Here is a 23,816-nt window from a genome sequence, read left to right on the forward strand (position 1 = left end):
TGCATCCCCATGTTTGACCATGGTCATGGCCTTAAAGTCACTTTCTGTTTCCCAATTGTTTTTCATCACTTCTTCATCAGCAGCTATTTGTGATCCTCACTATTTATTTTTTCAGCCCTTATCAAGAGCCATCTGGCTCCATAGGCACTCTCTTTTTGCATACCACATATATTTTTTTAGTTGTAACTTATAGCAAAATATTTACTTATTCAATATTATTGAATATTTACAACATCAAACCCATGGGTTTCATTACTGAATAAGAAAAAATCTCTGTTTTCATGAAGCTTAGAAATCTTACACAGTAAATAAAAAATGTAAGTAGACACTGTTTTTAGTGTGCTATGTGCTAGCATAGGACTATACAAAGAAGATAAGTGAAAAGTATTGAAACAAAATTATAGAAAACTGTATTGAACAAAGCTCTCAAAATGTGAATTGATAGCTCTCCATCATATCTGCCATCTAGGTGTTTACATCTCTCTAAGCCTTTTCTGAAAAATCCTGTGCCCTTCGATTTTCACCATGTTGAAATGACCCTGTGGGTATCCTCAAGAGACTCAGATAATGTTTCTTTTAAATGCCTTTTGTGTTAGGAACATAAGAAGTGCACACCATGTTCAATGGCAGTTGTACTTTCTGCCTAGAGCCAACTCAAACTATGGAATAGAAAGGTCCATTCATAATTTTGACTTAAGTTACTTTGCAGCGAAGGTATAGAATGATCAATGCATTATACATTTAGTTCTAGGAGTGGCAAACTTTTCCTAACTAGGGTCAGAGAGTAAATATTTTAGGTTTTGAGAGTATGGTGAAGTGGACTTGCTTAATGTGGCTCTTCTCTACAGAATTTTTGTAGCTCCCACTTAGTGAATTGGTGGGAGCATGGAAACAAGATGCAGAAGATACTCACTCTGGGATCAGTCAGTTTTGCTCTTCTGTGGAGTATAAGAGGGAGGTGTCTCAGACGCAGCCCAGGAATCCCATGTCCATCAAGAAAGAACAGCCCCCAGCGGAGTACTGGCGAGAAGCAGTGAGCAGAGCACTGAGACCCTCGAGGCAGCAGGGGAGCTGTGCTGACCCCATGAGGCAGCGCCACCGGCTTCCTCAGCCGCAGCACAAGGACCAAGGACCAAAGAGAGACATGCTTGCTAGCATGGCAGAGAAGAGGTCTTGAGGACAAAAGAATGACTATTATGGTTAACATTTTGTAAGCTGTTAGCTTCCTTAGTGACCTCCAGACGAGTGAGCATGCTCTCTGGGTTCTGTGTGTCCCCTGAAACAAGCGACTGAAGCCAGTAGAGAAGCAGAGTGTGGCGGCCGGTGTGATGGTGGCAGCACAGGGTAAAGATGGATGGAGAGAGGAAACACGCAGGGACCTGGGCCTTAGGGCAGCTGACCTTGGCCTGGTGGGGAATTGAAGTCTCCCTTTCCTTTGTGTAGCTAGGAGGAGTCAGATGTGATCCTCTTCCAAGCCATTTTCTCAGTAAACCAGATAGATTCATTTGTAGTTATTTGTAGCTTTCCTCTTGAAGTAGAAAAGCAGATATAGACAACATGCAAACAAATTCACAGAGTTATGTTTTAATTAAACATTTTAAAAAAATCATAGTGGTCTTGATTTGGCCTATGGACCATAGTTCTTTACCCCTTAAAGCATAGTAGAAGGTTTTCATTACCTTGTATTTATTGAGAATGGCATCCTCTGCTTATACCGTGGCCCCAAGCATAGGAACTCTCGTGAAGATGGTGCAGTGCAGGGAGTGTTGGCTTCTGTTGTGCGCAGGGTCACTGCGGGTCAGAGCTGCCTCAATGGCACCTCACAACAACAAAGCACAGTAGTGACTCAGACTGTGCGCTGCAGTGTGAGAGGACATAGCTGTCACCTAGTTGACTATTTCCTACAGTGTGCTCCATAGACTGTTGATCTTGTGAACCAATCGCCTACATCAAAAGGTGAACTGGTCAAATATCAGTTTGAAATGCTACACGACTTGTCAGTTTATCCCCTTTTTAGAGTCTCGACCAATTGACCAATGGCCCTGGCTTTTTTTCTTTTTTTGAGACATGATATTAATGTGTTAGGCCTGGTTGTCTAGAGAAAAGCAGCGACCCTCACATATGTAGAAGTAAGAGCTTTATATCACGAAGTAACTCTGTATCACGAGGAAATCTCAGCCCAGTTCAGCTCGAGTCCATAAGTCCCTCTTCAGACTCATGTAGCTACAGGGTGGCAATGCAGAAAGTGAAGCAAGAAGATCACAGGGTCATTCTCAGGATCAGTGGCTGGGTCCTAGCAAGCAGGAAGGCAGAGAGAAATCCTCTCTGTTCCATCTTGTACAAAAGGCCATACCCCCAAGAAGGTGTCATCAGACTACCACATCATCAGTAGGTTGAATTCTGCGTCTAGCCAGGAGTATCGTGTTGACATAATATCTAACTACCATAATTAATCATGGGAATGATGTATATGTAGCACATTTATAGTTATAGCGTCATGGAGAAAAACCCTGTTCTGAATGCTTTCACATGCATTATTTCCCTTAAGCTCACAAACCTATGGTATGTATACTCTTAGTGATCTAATTTTGTAGCTAGGAAATGGAGACACAGACGTGAATTAGTCTGCCCAAGATGGGGTAATCAATAGAGGTGGGATCCAAATTTCTGTAGCTCGGCCGCAGCATCTGTGCCCCGAGCACTTCCCTGCCCCCTGCACTGGACCCAGGTGTGAACCATCGAGGGGGAGCCTTTTTCAGCAGAACACACTTGGGGAGTGCTCACTTAATCTAATTGACCTCATTTACACACCAGACAGGTGAGGCTTAGACAGAGTCAAGTGATTCTCCAAAGGCCAGAGCTGTCATTAATAACGTGGATAAGAAAACAAATCAGCTAAATCACTATCCGGCACTGGAAAAAATGCCCGAATCACTCCTCTATGAAGGGAGACCCCCCCCCCCTTTTAAACAGCATTATCATCTCTAGTTTTCCTTCTTAGTTCAGGTTTTTACCATCAGTTTATTCTACTCTGGCCATGCACAGTTTGAATGATTGTTTCTTTAAACACGGCGATGGGAGACAAGGATGACAAGTACTGATCTCTAACTCCGACCTCTCTCCCTGGCTCTGACTCAATGTTACTTAAACATCCGTTGTACATTGGATACCTTGGGGTGCTTAGGAAAAACGATGATGGAGCCCCTCTCCAGCCCCTCAGCAATTTTGGTTTAATTGATTATCTGGCATGCATACTTTCCAAAGAAAGCTCCAAGAAAACTGTAGGATGAAGCTAGAGCTGTGAGTACTGCTCTGGGATCACGTCTGTTCTTGCCTGCTAAAAGTGTCCACCGGCATTCACAGGCAATGTGTGAGCTGCTCGGTGGCATGAGGCTAAGCAGGTCAGGGTTCCGCCCGACAATCCCCTCAGCGATCAAAATGACGTAGCTCTGGCCCATGGGTTCTAATTAATAAAACTGCAGCCATATTCCAAGCATGAGTGAAACTTTATCATGGCAGGTGAATCGTGCTGGCGGCTGTAATATTCAATCAATTTTATGTGAGTAGAGCCGTGGATTGACATGCGTAGCTGCAACACCAGACTGGTCAAGAGACTTGGGGATTTTGATGTGCTGCCGCAAACGTATGGGGCTCTAATAGAGGCTGGCTTCTACCTTTGAGGTGCTAGCTTAATCGCAGAGCATTTAAATGGCTGGATTTTCAAGGTTTGGGTTTACCACACTCTTCCACCTACTTACAAATATATGATCACTTTAATAGATAAATTTAGAAAAGAAATCATGTATAATAGAAGAGCTTACGATAGAAATAGACTATCTATGAGAACAAATGGGATAGAAATTATCAGGGACTTGAGACGGTCTAATTACTACTCTTAAATGCTAAATTTGTCTTTAATGTTCTGTTAGCTAAGGCAACAGGAACACATTGAGCCACATAGCTTTATATTCTAAGAACAGCTTCACATTTCTGCCACGAAAATTGTAATTTTTGAGTCAAATGCAACTAGTAATTTAACATATATGTCCCGGTGACAACAGAGTTGTAAATGTATGCACCACGGTTTTGTAAAAGTCCCAGAAAGGCCGTTCAGTTGATGGTAGTTCAATGGATCATCTAAAATATTTTGAATTAGTAAGACCATCTTTACAATTAATCCATCCATCCACTCACTCTATTGTTTTACTTACTTATTTAATTTTGTATGCTGGGTAGAATGCTATTTCTGGGGATAAAGTTATAAATCTGATATTGTTCCGGTTCTCGTTTCTCATAGTACTGGACAGGGATGGTCAGAGAAACCAGCAATTCAGAGTGAGAGAAGCCAGAGTTTGCCACAGACATATGTAATTATTTGTATATTCCTTTAATGAATGGATATGTGTACTTCTAGTGAACACCAAAGAGGAGGTAAGCGAGCTGTGGGGCGGCAGGGAAGACTCGGTAGGCTTGTCAGATAGATTACGTACTGGAGACACGTTGTCTACAGAAACCAGTCCATGCTGGGTAAGTGGAGGTACAGCAAAAAAGAGGAAGACCCTCCAAGATCTGGATTGGCATGGTGACTGCAGCGGTAGAATCAAGCAGAGGAACATTGCGAGGTTCGCACAGGCCTGGGTGGTGTTTCGTTCTGTTGTGCATTGGGTCGTTATGGGTCAGTACCGACTCAATGGCACTTAACAGTCACCACCACCACCAGCACCAGCACCAGCACCAACACCACCAGATAGACAAAAGGTACCTAAGCAGCACAAATGGCTAAGCACTTGAGTCATGGCCATCAATTCCATTGTGACTTATAGCGACCCGATAGGACATGATAGCACTATCCTTATGGATATCTGAGACTGTAACTGTTCACAGGAGTAGAAAGTCTCATCTTTCTCCCACAGAGCAGCTGATGAATTCAAACTGCTGACCTTGTGGGTAGCAGCCCAACTTGTAACCACTACACGAGTGGTTTGGACTCACTCACGGTGCTTCAGAAGACCAGTCCTGTGATCTGTTTTGGGACCATCACAGCCTGAAAGACCCTGTGGAGCAATTCTACTTTACACATTGGGATGCCGAGAGTCAGAACAGTTCGCTAGCACCAGCAGCACCAGTCAGAAAGATGAGCAGCAGGAACACATTCCAAAAGGAAGAACATCAACATAAGAGACAGGAAAGGACATCTGATCACGCCTTTTCAGGAGAATTAAAAGTTGCCGTTACGTTGTTGCTTGGTGATTTGTAAGTCAGTTCTGACTCATGGCAACTGCACAATATCTCCTTTCTATGGAAGAATGGTGGTGGGGGAGGTACCATATTTGGACGTGAGGTTAATGAGATAGGAAGGGGCCAGATTTCAAAGTGCCAAGAAGAAGAATTGGGATTCGATCTGGAAGTGATGGGAAGATATCTCAGTACTTTGGACAGAGGAGTCATACAATCAAAATAGTGGTTTAGAAAAGTTACTCTAGCAGTTATGGGCAAGTCGGACTGAAGACAGAAAGATGATTTTGGAGGCTACTGATAAAATTCCCACCCTAAGAGTTAAAGATCCGAGTGAACACTTTTAGTGGAGAACGGGAAAATTCTGCAACTGTTTAGGCAATAGATTTAACCGAATTTGGTGATTGCTTGTGAGGTGAGAGAGAGGGATGAGTCAGGTGACTGATGACACATTCATGCACATAGGGAATAAAGAAGAATCAGGTTTGTGGGTAAAGAATGGAAGATGGCGAAGGTGAGTTTGGTTGAGGGACATAGAGCGGGAAATTCTAGTAGAGAGGTTAAGTCTGGGCTGAAGGTATAGATTTAGAATTTACCAAGATGTATTTAGTAGTTGAAGCAATGCACGTTAATGAGACAACTCAAAGCACATGAATTGAAGAGACACCAGAATTTGTAGCTGAGAATCACCCGCATCTAAAGGATGTGCGGAGGCCACGGTGTTTATGAAGGAGACCGAGGCACGGTAAGAATAAAAGTGTATGGAGTCGTGGCTGTGGTCAAACAGTAAATGTTATCACCCAATGAGGGACAGAAAGAGAAACTATCTCTGGGCTTTGTCAATTATGCCAAGAGACTTGGTAGGTTCTGTTTTTCTGGCAGTTGAACTGAATTTTTCAAATCATGAATTTATGGATATCTTTTTTTAATAAATCATTTTATTGGGGGCTTGTACAATTCTTATCACTATCCATACATACATCCATTGTGTCAAGTGCATATGTACATTTGTTGCCATCGTCATTTGCAAAACACTTGCCTTCTACTTTAACATCGGCCGCTTGTTCTCCCGCTCTTTCCCCACTCCCCCTCCCTCATGAACCCTTCATAATTCATAAATTATTATTATTTTGTCATATGTTACACTGTCCAATGTCTGCCCCTGCCCTCTTCTCTGCTGTCCACCCCCAGGGAGGAGGCCATACGTGGATGCTTGTAATCAGTTCCCCCTTTCTACCCCACATTCCCTCCACCCTCCAGGCATTGCTACTTTCACCACTGGTCCTGAAGGAGTCATCTGTCCTGGATTCCCTGTGTTTCCATTTGTTCTCTGTACCAATGTACACCCTCTGGCCTAGCCAAATTTGTAAGGTAGAATTGGGATCATGATAGTGGTGGTGGGGAGGAAGTATTTAAGAAGTAGAGGAAAGTTATATGTTTCATCGTTGCTACCCTGCATCCTGACTGGCTCATCTCCTCCCCACAACCCTTCAGTAAGAGGGGGTCTGGTTGGCTACCGATGGGCTTTGGAATTTATGGAAATCTTATGTTGTTTGGGGTTATTTTGATATCAGCTATGTTTTGAAAGATTAAGACTCAAATTTGTTTTCTCGCTTAGATGAGATATCCAAGCATTTGAACCCAGATGTGAATGAAGAATGAATGTCCTCCACAATTCCAAGTATTTGTAGAATAACAAGTGGAGATGACAATTATCCTCAACTTCAAAACACAGGAAGGGCAATGTGCAGCATAACATTTTTAAGACCATTTTTTACCAATTAAAGACTCCCGTGGATAGACGGTGTTAGGTATGCCCAGTGGAACACATGATCTTAAATAAAACTTTATTCTGAAGGTCTTGCTAGGATGAATTAACTGCCACTTATATAAGAGCACATATAATTTAATACACCCTTATTGTGATGAGGATTATTTGAGATCTGCCCACTGTAAATCTGATCGTTTTCATTTGAGTGTGACTGCTGCATAATTCTCCTTTTGAGTCGTGACTGCTTATTTAAGGCCTTTCCTAGTGCTCAAACCAGACCCACTGCCATTGAGTCGATTCTGATCCAAGTGCTGTTGATGTTAGGTGCCTGCAAGTAGGTGGCCACTCTCAGGGACCCGATGCACACCGGAACGAAGCACCGCCAGTCCTGCACCAGCCTCTCAACCGCTGTTTGAGCCCCAAGTTGCACTCACTGTTTTCAACCCGCCTCTTTCTCACTCTCCTTTTTTGGGGTGCTGATCCTCTCCTTCTCCAAGCAGGTGAGATGAAGTCTCCGAATCCACTCTTCTAATGAACATCCTGGCTGAACGTCCTCCAAGACAGATTTGCTCATTCTTCTGGCCATCCCTGGTACTGTCAGTCTCCTTCACCAATACCACAATTCGTCCGCATCAATTCTTCTCACGCTTCGTAATTTGCACATACCTACGAGGCAATTAGTCCTCAAAATGACATCTGTGCTCTTTAATACTTCAAAGAGGTCTTCTGTGCAGGTTTTTCCCATGGCAGTAAACCAGTTGGTTTATTTACGCTGTTTTCCATGAGGGTTCATTTGTGGATCCAAGTCAAACGAAACCCTTGACAACCTCAGTCTTTTCTCATTTATTATGATGTTGTCCCACCGGTTGTGAGAATGTTTGTTTCCTTTACTTGAATTGTAACCTATACTGAAGGCTGTCGTCTTTGATCTTCATCAGTAGGCGCTTCTAGTCCTCTTGGATTTCAGGAAGTAACGTTGTGTCATGTGCCGATCACAGGCTGTCATGAGCCTTCTTCCCATCGTAATGCCAGATTCTTTTTCATAGAATCCAGCTTCTTAAATTATTTGCTCAGCATATAGAGTGAATAAATATGGTGAAAAGATACAATCCAGATGCACACTTTCCCAGTGGTTTTGTAGTTAACAACTAATAGGTCCCCTGGACCTGATCAGACCTAGCACATTGTAATCACAGGAAGTTAATAGTAAAAAGGGTAGGGTGGATCGATACCATTACTTAGGCCACAGCCTGACACCATCAATTGAAAGGAAGGCGCTTCAGGCAATGACCTGTTTCCAATATAAGTAGATGTTCTAGAAAATCTTGCTTGCTTTCTGCTGGTGCTGGATCCTATATCTGGCGCATAGAATTCTGCTTTTTTGGTCTTGAACCAACAGCTTGCCTTATTGCCCGTTGTCTCTAGGAGTCTTTAGCAGCCTGGTATCTGCCCTGCCAACTTTGGATTCATTTGCTACTGCAGCCATCAGTCTGTAGACTTACTGCCCATCTTGGATTAATCTGCTCCTTTAGTTATTCAAATTAGGAGTCACCAGCGTCATGTCTGACTCTCAGATTTGTAACCTGCCCAGATTTGGAATGGCCTGCTTCTACAACTGTGTTAGCCAATTAATTGATACAAGTTTCTCTCTCATATGTGTGTGTGTTTATATAAACACACCATATATATGATGTTTTTTTTAATTTGTGGGATGACATCCAGCTCATACCCAAAGAAAGCAAAGAGTTTTTTTATATACACACTTATGTTTATGGTAGAAATTTTTATAATAGCAAAAAAGATGGAAATAACCAAAAGTCCTGTCTGTGGCGGAACGAATGAATAAACTCTGGTGCATGCATACGGTGGAATAACATCCATTCTTACGAAACAAGGATGATAACTCATGGCATGCCCAAACTGGAGGACATTACGCTCAACAATGTCAGTCAATTTCACAAAGATCAATATTTCGTGACACCATTGTTATAAAGGAAAAACACCCCAAACCAAAGGGAAAGACCGTGAACACGGTGATGAGGATGGGGTGTGTAAGGTGAGGGGATGGGCAAGGGACCGGGAAGGAAGGCGGTGGGCTGGGTGGAAAAGGACAGAAAGAAGCCCATAGGGCCATTGGAAGGCCGTCACTGTGCTGAGGCGGCTGTGCAGTGACATGTATTGCTCTTTGTGTGTGTCATATCCCACAAACAACCAGGAAAACCATCATGATCATACATTTAAAATTAAAAAATAAAAAGAGGAGGGCCACAGCCTTAAAAACCATCCAGATTTCTTTCTTTCTTAAAAAAATCATTTTATTGGGAGCTCATACAGCTCTTATCATAATCCATACATCCGTCCATTGTGTCAAGCAAATTTGTACAGGTGTTGCCTTCATCATTCTCAAAACATTTGCTTTCTACTTCAGCCCTTGGTATCAGCTTCTCATTTTTCCCCTTGCTCCTCCATCCTCTCTCTCTCATGAACCCTTGATCATTTATAAGTTATTATTTTTCATGTCTTACCCTGTCCATTGTCTCCCTTCACCCACTTTTCTGTTGTCAGTCCCCCGGGAAGGGTTATATGTAAATCATTGTGATCAGTTCCCCCTTTTCCCCGCCACCTTCCCTTTACCCTCTTGGTATCGCTACTCTCATTATTGGTCCTGAGGGGTAAATCTATCCTGGATTCCCTGTGTTGTGAGCTCTTATCTGTACCAGTGCACATGCTCTGATCTAGCAGGATTTGTAAGGTAGAATTGGGGTCATGATAGTAGGGGTTGGGGGTGAGCACCAAAGAACTAGAGGAAAGTTGTATGTTTCATCGGTGCTGTACTGCACCCTGACTGGCTTGTCTTTTCCCTGTGACCCTTCTGTAAGGGATGTCTACAGGTGGATTTTGGGTCTCCACTCCACCCTCCCCCTCATTTACAAAGACACGATTTTTTGTTCTGGGTCTTTGATGTCTGATATCTGATCCCATGTTCACCTTATGGTCACATAGGCTGGTGTGCTTCTTCCATGTGGGCTTTGTTACTTCTCAGCTAGATGGCTGGTTGTTTATCTTCAAGCCTTTAATACCCTGGGCACTACATCTTTGATAGCTAGACACCATCAGCTTTCTTCACCACGTTTGCTTATACACCCATTTTGTCTTCAGAAAATGTGTCAGGAAGGTAACATCACTGAATGCTTGGTTATTAGAACAAAGTGTTCTTGCATTGAGGGAGTATTTGAGTAGAGGCCCAATATCCATCTGCTACCTTAAATTTCCACATATAAATATGTGTATATATATCTATTTCTTTATAGTTATATATAAATATGTTTATATATGTACATGGCTTTACTTAGATCTCTATAATGTCCTTTGCCTCCTAATTCTTTCCTCTGTTTCCTTTTACTTTCCTCTTGTCCCACTATCATGTTCCACCTTCATTTAGGTTTCAGTAATTCCTCTTGGCTACATTGCCCTTGATCAAGCCCCACCAGGCATCCTATGCCCTCTTTGCCATTGATTTTAGGTCACCTGTTTTCGCCTTGCCCCTGGGATTGTTGGCACCCCTCCTTCCTCCCCCCCCCCTCCTTCCCTTTGTACCTCCCAGAATCATTGGTGTCATTGTTTTCTCCTCCATATTGTTTATCCCGCCTATCTTATCTACACAGATATGCAGAGACAATAATAAGCACAAAAACCAGGCAAACCAAAGCAAAACAATGAAGCAAAACAAAAAACAAAACAACAACAAAAACCCGAGACACAAAGAGAAAAGCCTGTAAGGAGTTCCAGGTCTGTTTGTTGGCCTTTAGGAGTGTTTTCAGGTCGAGTCTGATGGATGCCACACCCTGGTCCCAAAGTCTATTTTTGGTATTCCCTGGGGAGTTCATTGCTTTGCTCCCCTTGCTGTTCTGTTGCACGCCCTTAGTGTTTTGCCCCGGGGTGGTGGGGTCAGATCGGGCACAATTCCCACATTGTGTCTCCATTATTGTCCCCATAGTGTTATGGGTCAGTGAGGAACGTCGTGTCTTGTGGTGAGGCTGGCCTTGTGTTCCTCTCTGTACTCTGGCTGCTCTGAGAAGGAATATTGTCCTCAGGGCTTGGTGGGCCAGGATGTGTTCCACAATCTCTCCTTGCCCTCTTCATTTGCTCCTGTGTGCCCTGATCAGACAGGCCCCTCTCCCTGAGCTGTAGCTTCAGTGCTGTCCTCGGGAGTGCATTCTTTGAGCGGGAGTTGGGGGCGGTGGGACATAATTGGGACGGGGATTGCCCCAATAGGTCTTTTAAAATACAAGAAAGAAAAAGATAAAAGTGGATGTCAGAAGAGACTATGAAGCTTGCTCTAGAGAGTAAAGCTGCTAAAACAAATGGAAGAAATGATGATGTAAAAGGGTTGAACAAAAAACCTCAGAGCACTGTTCACGTAGAGAAAGGGGAGTGTTACAATGAAACGTGCAGAGATCTGGAGCTAGGACGCCAAGAGCTCAGCATAGTTCAGACGCTGGGTACCCTGACAAAGAATGAGAACGTCCAGAGCACATAGTCGTGTTCTCAAGGAACCTGCACGGAGACCAACGGAACAGAGGGATACTGTATGCTTTGTAGTCAGGAGAGTTTGGTGTGTATCAGGTTGAATTCTTCCATCATACTTAGAGCACAGAATCTCTAAGAAACTGGACCACAAGAAAATGAAGGTAGTAGTAGGATCAGAGGAAGGCTCATTAACGACCCATCATATGCACCTGATGCAACCTTGCGCCAAGAGGACTTGAATCACTTCCTAATGCAGATCAAGCAATACAGCCTTCAGTATGGATTACATCTCAATGTAAAGGAAACAAAAACATCCATAGCTGTATCAATAGGTGGCATCAGGAAAAGTGGAGAAAAGATGGAAGTTGTTAAGGATTTCATTTTACTTGAATCCACAATCGATGTTCATGGAAGCAGCAGTCAAGAAATCAAACAACGTATTTTGTGGAACAAATCTGGTATACAGGTTCTCCTTGAAGTGATAAAGCATTGAGGACTAAGATATACCTGACCCAAGCCATGGTGTTTTCACTCGCTTCATTTGCATGTGCAAGCTGGACCATGAACAAGAAAGACGGAAAGAGTAACTTCATTCGAACCACTCGCAAGGGAGGAATATTGAATGTGCTGTGGACTGCCGGAAGAATAAGCTATCTGTCTTGGGGTTGTTACAGTCAGATGCTCTGTGTCCATGAGGATGGTCAGACTTTGGCTCTCCTCCTTGGGACATGTTAGTAAGACACCTGTCCCTGGAAAAAGGCATCATGTTTCATCAACAGTTCTTCATCCAACGAGGATCCGCACAAAGGAGGAAGACCCTCCAAGAGATGTATTGACACAATGGCTGAAACAATGGGCGCCAACATCAGAGGTGTGAGGATGGAGCAAGATCGACACTGTTTTGTTCTGTTGTCCACAGGGTGCTATGAGTCTGGCCAACTTGATGATACCTGTCATCAATTGCAGAAACAAGTATTTCTCCTGCAGAGAAGCTGGTGGTCGCAAACTACGGTCCCTTTTGTTAGCAACTGAGTGCGTAACTACTGTGCCAGCGGGACTCCTTAGACAAGTGTATTCTGTGTGCACCATCCAGGGGCGTTTTTCACATAGCCACAACGTTACTGAAACCCAGGTCGCAGCCATTCCATCCTGCCACGCTGAGTCACGTGTGCCGGCGCAGTGCTGTGCTCCGTGTGGTTCTCACTGGTGACTTTCTGGAAGCAGATGGCTGGGCCTTTTCTTCGGCCTCTCCGGGGGGGCTCAGACTGTGAACTTAGCAGCTGAGTGTTTAGCCATTTGCACCAACCAGGACTCCACAAATGGCAGCATATTAAAAACCCAACGAAACAACAAAAATAATTATATCTATATAAAAAACAAGACTCTATTAGAGCTCATAAAAATTTGAATGGACTTTATATACACTGTAGTCTGATCCGTAGCACACTACAATAAAACTTTTTAACATATAAATAAGTTAATTAGTATTATTCTCCAAGTTGGAAATTGTCTTTGAGCAGTTATTCAACCTTCACCAGAGCCTTTTAAAACACCCTTTAGAGGCATAAATTTTGGTGTTAATAACTTCTCACTTGACACCAGAGGACAAATTTTCAGCAGAAGGAGGTTTACGTGCCAATGAAGCTGGAAGCATAGTTGAGGTTGATTTGAATGTTTCTCTTCTTTTCGCACTAATGAGATGTAAACTATGGGACTGATAGACATTCTTTTATGCCCATTACTTAATAGCCAGATCGCACTTTAATTTCACATTACCTGCAAAATATTAAATAAGGTAAAAGCGGCATGATTTTTAGAATTAGGAGATATGCTTCTCCCCTGCCCCCTTTCTTAATTTCTTAACTGGGTTCTGCAAAAAGGCTGAGCAAAATGATTTCCTCTGTCTTGGGAATGCTGAAGTTAGCTAGGGAGAGGGTGGTGTAACTGGCTAGCCAAGGTCTATTAATGTGTTAAAAAAATTAACAAAATCCTTTACTCATGCACCGATTCCATTATACCTTTGGTTCCCCTAATCTCTTTATTCCTCTCCAGATGAGAAATCATGCTAATTTCCATCTTAGGAAAAGGCTATTTTGGCATTTTTCAAACCAGCAGTGGTGGGACTTCTGCTATAGTGGACTTGTTTTTTAATATTTCTTGTCTTGCCACATTTCCTCCTCCTGTCAATACACTGTGGTGTGTTTAGCACGCACTTGCATGCTCGGTCTGCCTGGTGCACTCACTATTGTCAGGGTGGCCTCCTGTGATTGACAGCTGCAGTGGAATTGGTGAGCTGAGGTCCAGATGCTTCACGAGCTGTTTCACTACAGGTTTTTCCTGGCAGATGGAACAAAGGGTATATGTAACACTGTGATATGGTTACCTGACACCACAGATCCAGACTAGTAAATGAATTAAATTGTTTTTTATATGAAGCCCAAGAAAGTCATGTCTGAGAATGTCAATCATCCATTTCTTTTGCCTAGTCCTTAGCTAAATTGTAATATTTCTAGGGTAGATTTTCTTTAAATCCAGCCTTGTTGTATTACAGTGAAAATAGCCCAAACCCAAGTTTTAATAAAATAGTTCTGCAAAAGTATCATCTTTTTAAGTAGTATATTCTTTTAAATAGCTCTAACTACCTCAAATATTGGTTGTGACTCAGAAATCGATTTTCGTTTGATGTTCAAAGATGGCAATGAGAGCTGGCAGACACTAGGGCCCTTGGTTGTGTAGTGGTTAGGTGTTGGGCTTTGAGTCAAAGGGTCAGCAGTTGGAAACCACCAGTTCCTCATCGGGAGAAGGATGCGCCTTTCTACTCCTGTAAAAGATGTGTTCTCCAAAGCACCTCCTTTGACTTGAATGGAAAGGTTTGAGAACTTTTGCCTGGTGTTGACTTATGTTCTATACCCATTTGGTACATTGCTTTCTCTTTGACCTTTCCAAATAATTGAAAGGAGAGCTGCCAGAAATCCTTGATATAACCCATGATAGATCATGAATTAGTCATAAAGTACATCTTAATGGTTTTGTAAGAAAAAAATGAAGGGGGTAGGCAGCATCTGACCTCCTCCAAATTCCCAAGACCAAAAATATCAAACTCACGGCCATTGAGTAGATGCAGACTCATAGCTAACTGTCCCTGTGGGTTTTGAGACTGTAACTCTTTATAGGAGTAGAAAGGCCCATTTTTCCCCACCAAATTCAAAAGAGGGAGGAAAAAGAATCATCAGTATCCACTGCCCAAGGCCAGTTCTTAACAGGCTGAGGTCAGGCATGCCTCTACTCTCCAAACTCTTCCCAATTCTGACACTCAGTATCCCCCCATAGCACTCTCGACTTCAGCTAGGCTCAATGGTTCACTGCAGTGGCCCCCAGGACTCACAGACTACACTCATGGTTATGGGCTTTATTAGGGATGGTAACAGGTTATAATTCAGGTGAGAAATGCTCAGGATGCGGGTGTTTGCTCTGGACAGCCTCTTTACTGCTGTGCCCACAGGCAGGCCTCTCTATGGTCCCAATCTCTTGGCCTGGCTGGCCTCTGTCCTACTTGGGCAACATTACTAAGCTCTTTTAAGCTGCCAATAAATGTCTAAATGGCACCTACACCTCCATAAGCCTCAACCTGGAGGTTCTCAACTCTGTCTCAACGTGTCAGCAAACCTAGCGTTCCCAATTAAGCACCTGGTAGCACCCTGCTCCACAGGCTAGCATCCTGCCTCAAATAACTCAGCTGTATTTGTTCCATGGGCCGGGAAGTCCACTGCTCTGTCTCATGCTCGGGCCCTGGTTCTGCTGCCGCTGCTCCTCTGCCACTCATCTGCTGCCCTCTGATGTCCCAGGTAGCACCTGGATCAAGGAGGTTCAATGTGCAACAATATTGGGTTCTAAGGGATGCATTGAATTAAAGCTATCTCTACAGAGGATTGGGTTCCAAGGGATGCATTGAATTAAAGCTATCTCTACAGAGGATTCCCCCCCCCCCCAAAGTCCTATATATCAACAAGCATCTTTCCACCTTAAAAAATAAAAATCCTCATTAAAAATTGTTTGAAATATTTTATCAGAAGAGGAAAAAAATTGAATGTAAACATTGATTTTTAGTGGTGTCAAATCATTCTCTTTGGTATGCCTAAGTAAGAGTTTAATTACTGCTTAGGAACTACATCATGAATCTTGTTACCTCCAGTGTATCGTGTAACTAGAAATAGATCACCTACTATTAGAGACAACACATTGGAATCAGATGCACATACAGGGCACTTTAGCTGTCACATTAAACAAAATCCTATGACTTGTATTTCTAGCAAGTCCAATCTCTGTCTCCACATGCCATATAAAATTACTTTATAACTTTAATTCTCTCTCCTTAGATGTACTGCCTATTTTCATAATGGTTATTTAGCTGCTTATATTTTAGGTCCAGAACATCTTGCTTTAAAAAATCATGAATGTTTTATACTAATTAAAAAATAGTTTTATTGGCATATACCTGACATATCATTAGAATATGTTATTCAATCCTAGTAAGACAATTTCCACAACCATCACCACAATCAATTTCAGAATATTTTCTTCTCATACTTATTTTTATTAGTGTCCCCATTACCCCCATCTTTCCCTGCTATGTCCCTAGGCAACTATCAATCCTGTCACCACCTCTATAGATTTACCTTGCCTGGATTTCATGTACAGAAAATCATACAAAATACAAAAAGGAAGCAAACTAACAAATAAAACCAACAACAATATCCCCCCCAAAAAAAACCAGAAAAATTTAAATCAAAAGGAAAGCAGAAAATATTAAAAACCAAAACAACTTTAAAATGGGTCAAAAGGGGATCAAGTAAGGTATTACATTTTAACTTCGTTTCATCTGCTCTGATTGACTATAATGCCCTCTATCTGATACAAGGCTATTCACAGCTCTGAATTATGGTCAGAGGGGATTCGCTGGAGGATTAATCCACGTGGGGACCCTGCAAATGGAATTTGGGCTTCCACTGTCATCTAGAGCCTTCTACAAAGCTGTTTTTTTAAAATTCTGATACCATTCCCACCTTCAGCTTTCGATTTTATTATTTACAATCTTTGGATCATACAGGCTCGCGTGCTTCTTCCATGCGGACTTAGTTGATGTCTTACTAATTTCTTAAGTAAGGAGACCTGGTAGTACAATGATTAAGTGCTAGCATGCTAGTCAGAAGATTGGGAGTTTGAATCCACCCAGTGTCTCCATAAGAGAAAACTATGATGATCTGCTTCTGTAAGTATTGCATGTAACAAACCAGTTGGAACAGCCCTCCTCTGTCATATGGAGTCACTTTGAGTCAACATGTTCCAGATGGACCAACCACAGCAACTTCTTAGTATATATTCTGATTTCTAGCATCGATGGAGGAAGAATTAATGATAAAATTCAACTTTTGCTCATAGATTATATTTTTTGGCTGTCAACCACCTCTTGGTCTATGTATAGGTTCTACATGAGCAAAATTAAGCATTCTGAAATTCATTTTGTTTTTCTTCAATATTATCCACAATAAAGCACTCTATGTTGGATAAAAGGGAATGGAAATGGGGTTATAGAGCAGCCAAAAATATAATCTATGAGCAAAAGTAGAATTTTATTGACAAAATCTTGAGTGGAATGGTAAAATATTAAAAATAAATATTCATTAGAAGCAAGCTAAATTCCAAGTATACCCAGAGTACGAATGAATATTATCCAATATTCAACTGTCATAATAATCAATAATAGTGGTATAAGTCAGTTTCAGATTTTTGATAATATAATTAAGGACCCTACTGGCCAATTGGTCAAGTACTTTGTGGTCCACGGTTGAAACCCACCTACCACTCAGTGGGAAAAAGATGTTGCAGTTTGCTTCTGGTACCGATAATGACCTTGCAAACCTCAAGGGCAGCTCTACTCCTTCCTGGAGGCTTGCTGTGAATTGAAATAAACTACAGCTGTCCATCTGGTTTGAGTGTGAGTTTTCTGAATTAGGTTCTGTGCCCTTTCGATTACACCGTGGTAAGAATGGTAGAGGGCTGTTCAACTATAGAACAGTAGGCTTTGGCTTAATTCTCCCAACCTGTCTATAAACATTAATGTATTGTTAGGTGTTTTATAATTGTATTATTTTAAATGGGATTTCCCCCTACTCCCTGTCTACCTGATTATGGCTCAAACAAATAAAGCCGCTTGCTTTTGTATATTCACCCCTCATCACAGTATCTTCACAATATTCTTCATGGTTTCCATAGCTTTTATAGTTGGATCTCGGGGGTGGGGGTGGGGTGGAGTCGTTCTCAAATTATGGCCCCTGGTCCTGCAGCTTCAGTATCACCTGGGAGCTTGTTAGAAATTGAAATTCTTGGACTCCCAAATTAGACCTACTGAATCAGAAACTTTGGACATGGGACCCAATTTTAGGAATGGGATTTCTCTGCACCCCCACCCCAACTTTGAGGTATGATGTTTGTCTTTATCTGTAATTTTAGATGAAAGGTAGAGAACAATATTGGCTACTAGTTGAAATCATTGGGTTTTTTTCCCCCAGTGCTACTTAAAAGCAGTGTGAGCCTGGCTGGGTTAGGCTTTGAGCTGGTAATCACAAGGTCAGCAGTTCAAACCCATCAATTGACCGTTGGGAGAAAGGTGAAGCGATCTGTCCCAGTAAAGACGGATCGTCTCTGAAACCCAGTGCCGGGCTGCTGAGTGTTGGAATCAACATGATGGCAGTGGTCGGGTCTTTAGTCTGCTTAAACGTTTCCAAGTAATTGAAATTCTTATTTAGAATTTAAGACAGGAATGACTTGAATTGCAGCAAATGTTTTCTAGCATTTATGGATATCATTATATGAATATTCTCTTACTGTTTGCTAGTATTTGAAACATGCTGCTGGGTTTCATGACAGTGAACTTCATATGCATTCATGGAGTAAACCCAACCTTATGTACTTATCTTAATGCCTATTGCCTGAAATTCTGGTTAATCAAATTATCTGTCTCTTCCTGAAATAGCAATAAAACCCCTTTTTTCTTTCAAATATAAAATTGGTTCTCATTTTCTTGAAAATATGCTTCCCCATGCTGCCTTTAAAGGTTAAGTGAATTTTCATACTGCACATTTCATGCCGCACCGCAGATCTCAGATTATAACAATAATCGTAATTGTTGTTTTTACATGTTCTTATTAGAATTCTACCAAATATCTGGCTGGGTAGCTGCCCTCGCCAACTGGAACACGTGACCATCAAACTGAAGCACGAGTTGGGGGTTACGGCTGTCATGAACTTCCAGACTGAATGGGACATTGTGCAGAACTGCGCAGGCTGTAACCGCAGCCCAGACCCCATGACTCCAGACACCATGATGAGGTTGTACAGGGAAGAAGGCTTGGTCTACATCTGGATGCCCACCCCAGATATGAGCACCGAAGGTAAGGATCGAGAGAATCCTCTTGGCTTCTTGCTCAGTGTGTGTCAGAGAAATTGTTGCTGTCTGTCTGTCTACATCTCTATCTGCTATCTGAATAAATTCTATATGAGTGGTAGAAATGGAATGAATATACCACATTGGAATACAAATGTCTATATATTATAATTTATTTTGATACCCGGCTAAAATTCCACTCAGTAGGACTCTTTTAATTGATTTGTTTATCCATTAATTTCTTATTGTTTATCTGTTACCCACATAACATTTTTCTGGTAACATGAATACAGTGGCAAAGTAAAGTACACACAATTCAGCCATAGTGGAGTTTCCAGTCATGGGAGATTGCCATTAACCAAATGACTACAAACAGAAATCCAGAGCTATGGTGAGAGCTTTTAAAATGATACACAGATACTACTGGACATACAGACTAATCAGAATTAGAGAGAGAGTGCGGAGGGCCGTGGCTAGGGAAGGCTCTCTTAGGAGGTAATCTTTGAGCTGAGATCTGAAGGTTCAAGTGGGACAAGGGGAGGCAGGTGAGGGGTTTGGAGTGTCCAGAGGGAGAGTCCTGCAGCAGAGGTGCACCTGGAGGGTCCTAGCCCCGGGCAAAGACCAGAGTGGCCCCAGCGCCGAGAAGGAGGGCAGTGTGCAGGGCTAAATGACTTGGGAGTGGCAGGCAGGGATCACACGGATATGGAAAATCTTGCCAATGCCTTGGCTATGTGATGGACTTTAGAATCTGTCCTACAGCTGCAAGAAGCTGTTGAAAATGGAGGAAAGGTAGATGGAAGATGCCAAGACTAAACGTTTTCTTTCCCTCCCAAAGTGCTCTTGGCCTGCAGTGTGGTGTGGAGAAAGGGTTGCAGGTGGGCCCGGAGTGGAGCTGGCAAGGCCACGTGGGAGCCTTCCGCAAAGGCCAGGCCAGAGCCCAGGAGAAAGTGCAGCTCGGGCTAGGGTACATCTACTCAGGCTGCCTTCGTGAAAGGGGACTTGGGGGTGCATGGAATAAAGTGTAGGTTTGGTCTATTGGTGAAAGTCCAGATGAGGAATTTAGAACTATCTGCCGTACAGAGAAGAAAGCTCAGGCGTTGGATTGAGTACCACGCTCTCCCAGGGCCCGCAAGTGACAGGTGTTAGCCATGGCGACAGGTGTGGTGGGGGGGGGGGGAGGACACACTAGAGGAAGACAAGCCCTGCCGCCCTCTGGGTCTAACTCCAGCCGTGGAACTTTAGGGGGCTAAACTTGGTTTTCAAGTTGGTTGTAGAAGAGTATTATTTTTCCAAAAGTTTTATTGGCACATAATTTACATATCATACAACTAGTCGTTGAATCGTTCAATCATATCTAGGGGAACTGTCCAATCACCACCCTGTTATTTGTAGAGGAACTAAAGGAGAGGGGCCGCCAAGAGAATTGGCGTTACACAAGCAGTGTTGGTCTGTTGTCAGCAGGGGGCAGCAGAGAGCTTTGGAACTGACAGGGTAAGGAAGCTTCCAGACCACTCAAGTGTGCATTCTGTAGCCCACTCTCTGAGTAGTTCACAGGCATTACTTTATGGAATTCTCACCTAAAAGCTCTAGGTATTGTCGTTAGCTTCATCTTGCAGTGGAAGAGTCTTAGGTACGAAAAAGCTAACTGGAAAGAGGCCTGGCTTGGATTTCTACATGGTTGGTTACCCTTTGGGCTGCGAACAGCAAGCTCAGCATTTCAAATCCACCAGCCACTCAGCGGGAGAAAGAGGAGGCGTTCTGGTCCCACAAACATGGAGAGCCACGGAAACTCACAGGCGGCAGTTCTGCAGTGTCGTAGAGAGTCTCTGGGTTGGGACTCATTTGATGGCAGTGAATTTGCTGTTTTGGCTTGGGTCTTGCTCAGAACATTGTCCCGCACTGTGGAGCTTCACACTTCATGCCTATCCTATGGCCCAGCACACTTCTACCCTCGTCCTCACTGTCAGCTAGAGTTACACAAGTCATGAGTCGCAAAGGAATCCACCGTCACAAAAATGGGCAGAGATGGATGACTTCAGGAGCTACGGAGAACTTAGGTATCTGGACTTGCCCACCTCAGCTATTTATGGGCCTCCTTACCAGTCTGTACCCCTTCACGGGCCTGTGTCTGAACTGAACTATTATAAAAGATGAGGTCGACATCCAACCATTTCAGGAGTCAGTTGTATTGATCAAGGAACAATGGTATTGAAGGAAAATGGTCAAACTGCATTGAAGGCATTATTAAAAAACAAGCCTCCAGGAATTAGTAGAATAACAATAGAAATGTTTCAACACACTGATGAAGCTCTGGAAGCACTTGCTCACCTGTGCTGAGAAATCTGGAAGATAGTTACCTGGCCAACTGTCTGCTAAAAAAAAAAATCTATATTTGTCTTCGTTGCCAAGAAAGGTCATCTAATAGATGGCAAAATTTATTGAACACTATCTGTAATGCCACATACAAATTTTGCTAAGATCCTTCAGCAGTGGTTGCAGCAGTACATTGGCAGAGAGCCTCCGGGAATCCAAGCAGCATTGAGAAGAGAAGATGGAGCAGGGGCTTGTAGTGCTGATGGAACCAGATGGCTCTTGGCTGAAAGCAGAGAGCACCAGAAATATGCTTGCTTGTGTTTTATTGACAATGAAAACTCACTTGACTGTGGGGACCAGGAAAACTACTGGGTGGGTAGCATCGAAAAGCACGGGAATTCCAGAACATTTCATTGTGCTCAAGTCAAGCAGAGCAAAGGGATGCTGCGTGGCAGACAATTAAGAAAGGGGCACCTCAGGGCTGTAGCCTTTCACCAGACTTACCCAGTGTTTTGCTAAGCAGATAGTCCAAGCATCTGAACATTGTGAAGAAGACTGCAGTGCTATCAGGATTGCAGGAAGACTTGTTGACAGCTTTCAGGATGCAGATGACACGACCTTGCTGCTGAAAGGGAGGAGGCCTTGAAGCACTTGCTGCTGAAGATTGAGAGTCGCAGCCTTCAGTGTGGATTGCAGTTTAATGTGGTGGCAACTAAAGTCCTCACAACTGGACCAACAGATTACAGCACGATAGATGGAGAAAGGACTGATGTTGCCTAGGATTTCCTCTCGCTGGGATTCCTAATCAATCGCCTGGAAGAAGCAGTCGTAAACTAAAAGGAGGCAGTGCCTTGGGAAAATCTGCTGTGCAAGATCTCTCTCCATCTCACTCATCATCTTGGTGATGGGCAGAGATGCTGCTTTGAGAGCGAAGGTGTGTCTGAGCCGAGTCAGGGTGTTGCTGGTCACCTTGTGTGCATGTCAAAGTGGGGCATGGGATCAGGAAGACAGGAGAAGAAGAATGAATGCCCTTGAACCATGGTGCTGGCAGAGAAGGTTGAAAGCACCGTGGGCTGCAGCACACACACACACACACACACACACACACACACACACACACACATTTCTCCGGGAAGAGGTGTAGCAGAATGCTCCTCGGAGGTCAGGATGGCGAGAGCCATGCACTTTGGCTCTGTTAGCAGGCAAGACCGTCCCCGAGAAGAGACAGCGTGCTTGCTAAAGTGGGGCAGCAGCAATGCAAGACCAAGAGCTTTAATAAGATGGACGGACCTCACACATTCTAACACAAGAAAGGGTGCTGCAGCCACGGGCAGTGCCCCGTCTGTCTGTCGTGCATGGGATAGCTGTGAGTCAGAACCGAGCCAGGATACGAACAACAGGGAACACTCCCCCCCCCACCCCCCAGCCCCAAAGGCCAGGAGTGTCTTCAACAGTCTGATTATTACTCGTGGTAACTCCAAGCCAAGTAAGCTTTCTGTAGCCTCCAAGCTCTTCCTCACTCAATGGGAGAGCGCTCAACCTTTTTTTGCCCAGAAGAGTGTTGGCCGACCGTGGGTGCTCTTCTGCTTGGCCAGTTTGCTTTCCCTGCTTTCCATGCAGAGGGGGTTGTTCAGCTGGGGTTAGGGTGCAGCCGCCAGGGCAGAACTAGGGGAGCTTGCTTTCTGTAATTGGGGTTACACCTTGCTCTCTCCTGAGATCTTCTGTGAGAAGAGCCGAGAAGGGCACTTGTTGGAGGGTCTTCAGAAGTCTGGGAGAAAACTGTATCCCTTCCCCAAAGACTCCTTGTGACTGTATCCAATTCTCTTCTCTTCTCTCTCTCTCTTTTTTTTTTGGATGGTGGGGGAGGGGTGGTATTGGTGGTCAGGAAGCCTCCAGGTCCTGTGTCATAAGAGCTCAGAAAGGGGCGTCTTCCTTCAAAGCCCACCCTGCAGGACAAACGACAGCACAAGAAGGCTCCCAATTAGGAACAGGAAATAGGAAACAGGAAATGAGGCTAAATAAGGACCCTCCCCCACAAAATCTAGGGGAGTAAACAAAGGGTTAATGCCACTTGAGTCTCTGGAGAACTTCTTACCAATTGGTCATTCAATCATTCATGGCTTACAAGATTAGCATAATGAACATATAAGTTAATTTGGCCAAATATTTTTAGAACCCGGGAGAAAAACCTGTCTGAAGTGGTGTGAGCTGCAGCATGATGCTGTCGGATAGCGGCCCGGGCAGGAGACGGTTTGTCAGGCTCAGTTGGCACCACTGGTTGTCACAGACCTGCTAGAATCAATTGTACTATCGATCCGTCTGCTTGTACACTTTTTTTGTATTCAGATAGATAGTTTAGGACTTAAAAAAAACAACACTCGGATTTGTGCCTGCACCTGGGAAACCAAAAGCTCTCAAACTGCGCTCACCCCTGAACAAAATAATCCGTTCATTAAAATTCCGTTTTCTTCCACATGGAAAATACTCCTCTGTCTTTTCCCTCTGTCTCGGCAATGCTGTTCC

General features: G+C 43.4%; 1 protein-coding gene across 2 annotated transcripts in view; it reads left to right on the top strand.

Annotated features, from left to right (window-relative positions):
- EPM2A (EPM2A glucan phosphatase, laforin) overlaps positions 1–23,816 on the top strand; it is a 123,951-nt gene that overhangs the window by 94,576 nt on the left and 5,559 nt on the right. The window contains exon 3 of one of the 2 annotated variants that reach the window (XM_075554426.1): positions 18,746–18,987. The exons of the other annotated variant lie outside the window; for it this stretch is intronic. Within the exon in view, the coding sequence (XP_075410541.1) occupies positions 18,746–18,987 (242 nt within the window). The remainder of the gene's footprint in view (positions 1–18,745; positions 18,988–23,816) is intronic. 2 annotated transcript variants of the gene reach the window in all.

This window comes from Tenrec ecaudatus, chromosome 7 (genome assembly GCF_050624435.1).
Source record: "Tenrec ecaudatus isolate mTenEca1 chromosome 7, mTenEca1.hap1, whole genome shotgun sequence".
Lineage (NCBI taxonomy): Eukaryota > Metazoa > Chordata > Mammalia > Afrosoricida > Tenrecidae > Tenrec > Tenrec ecaudatus.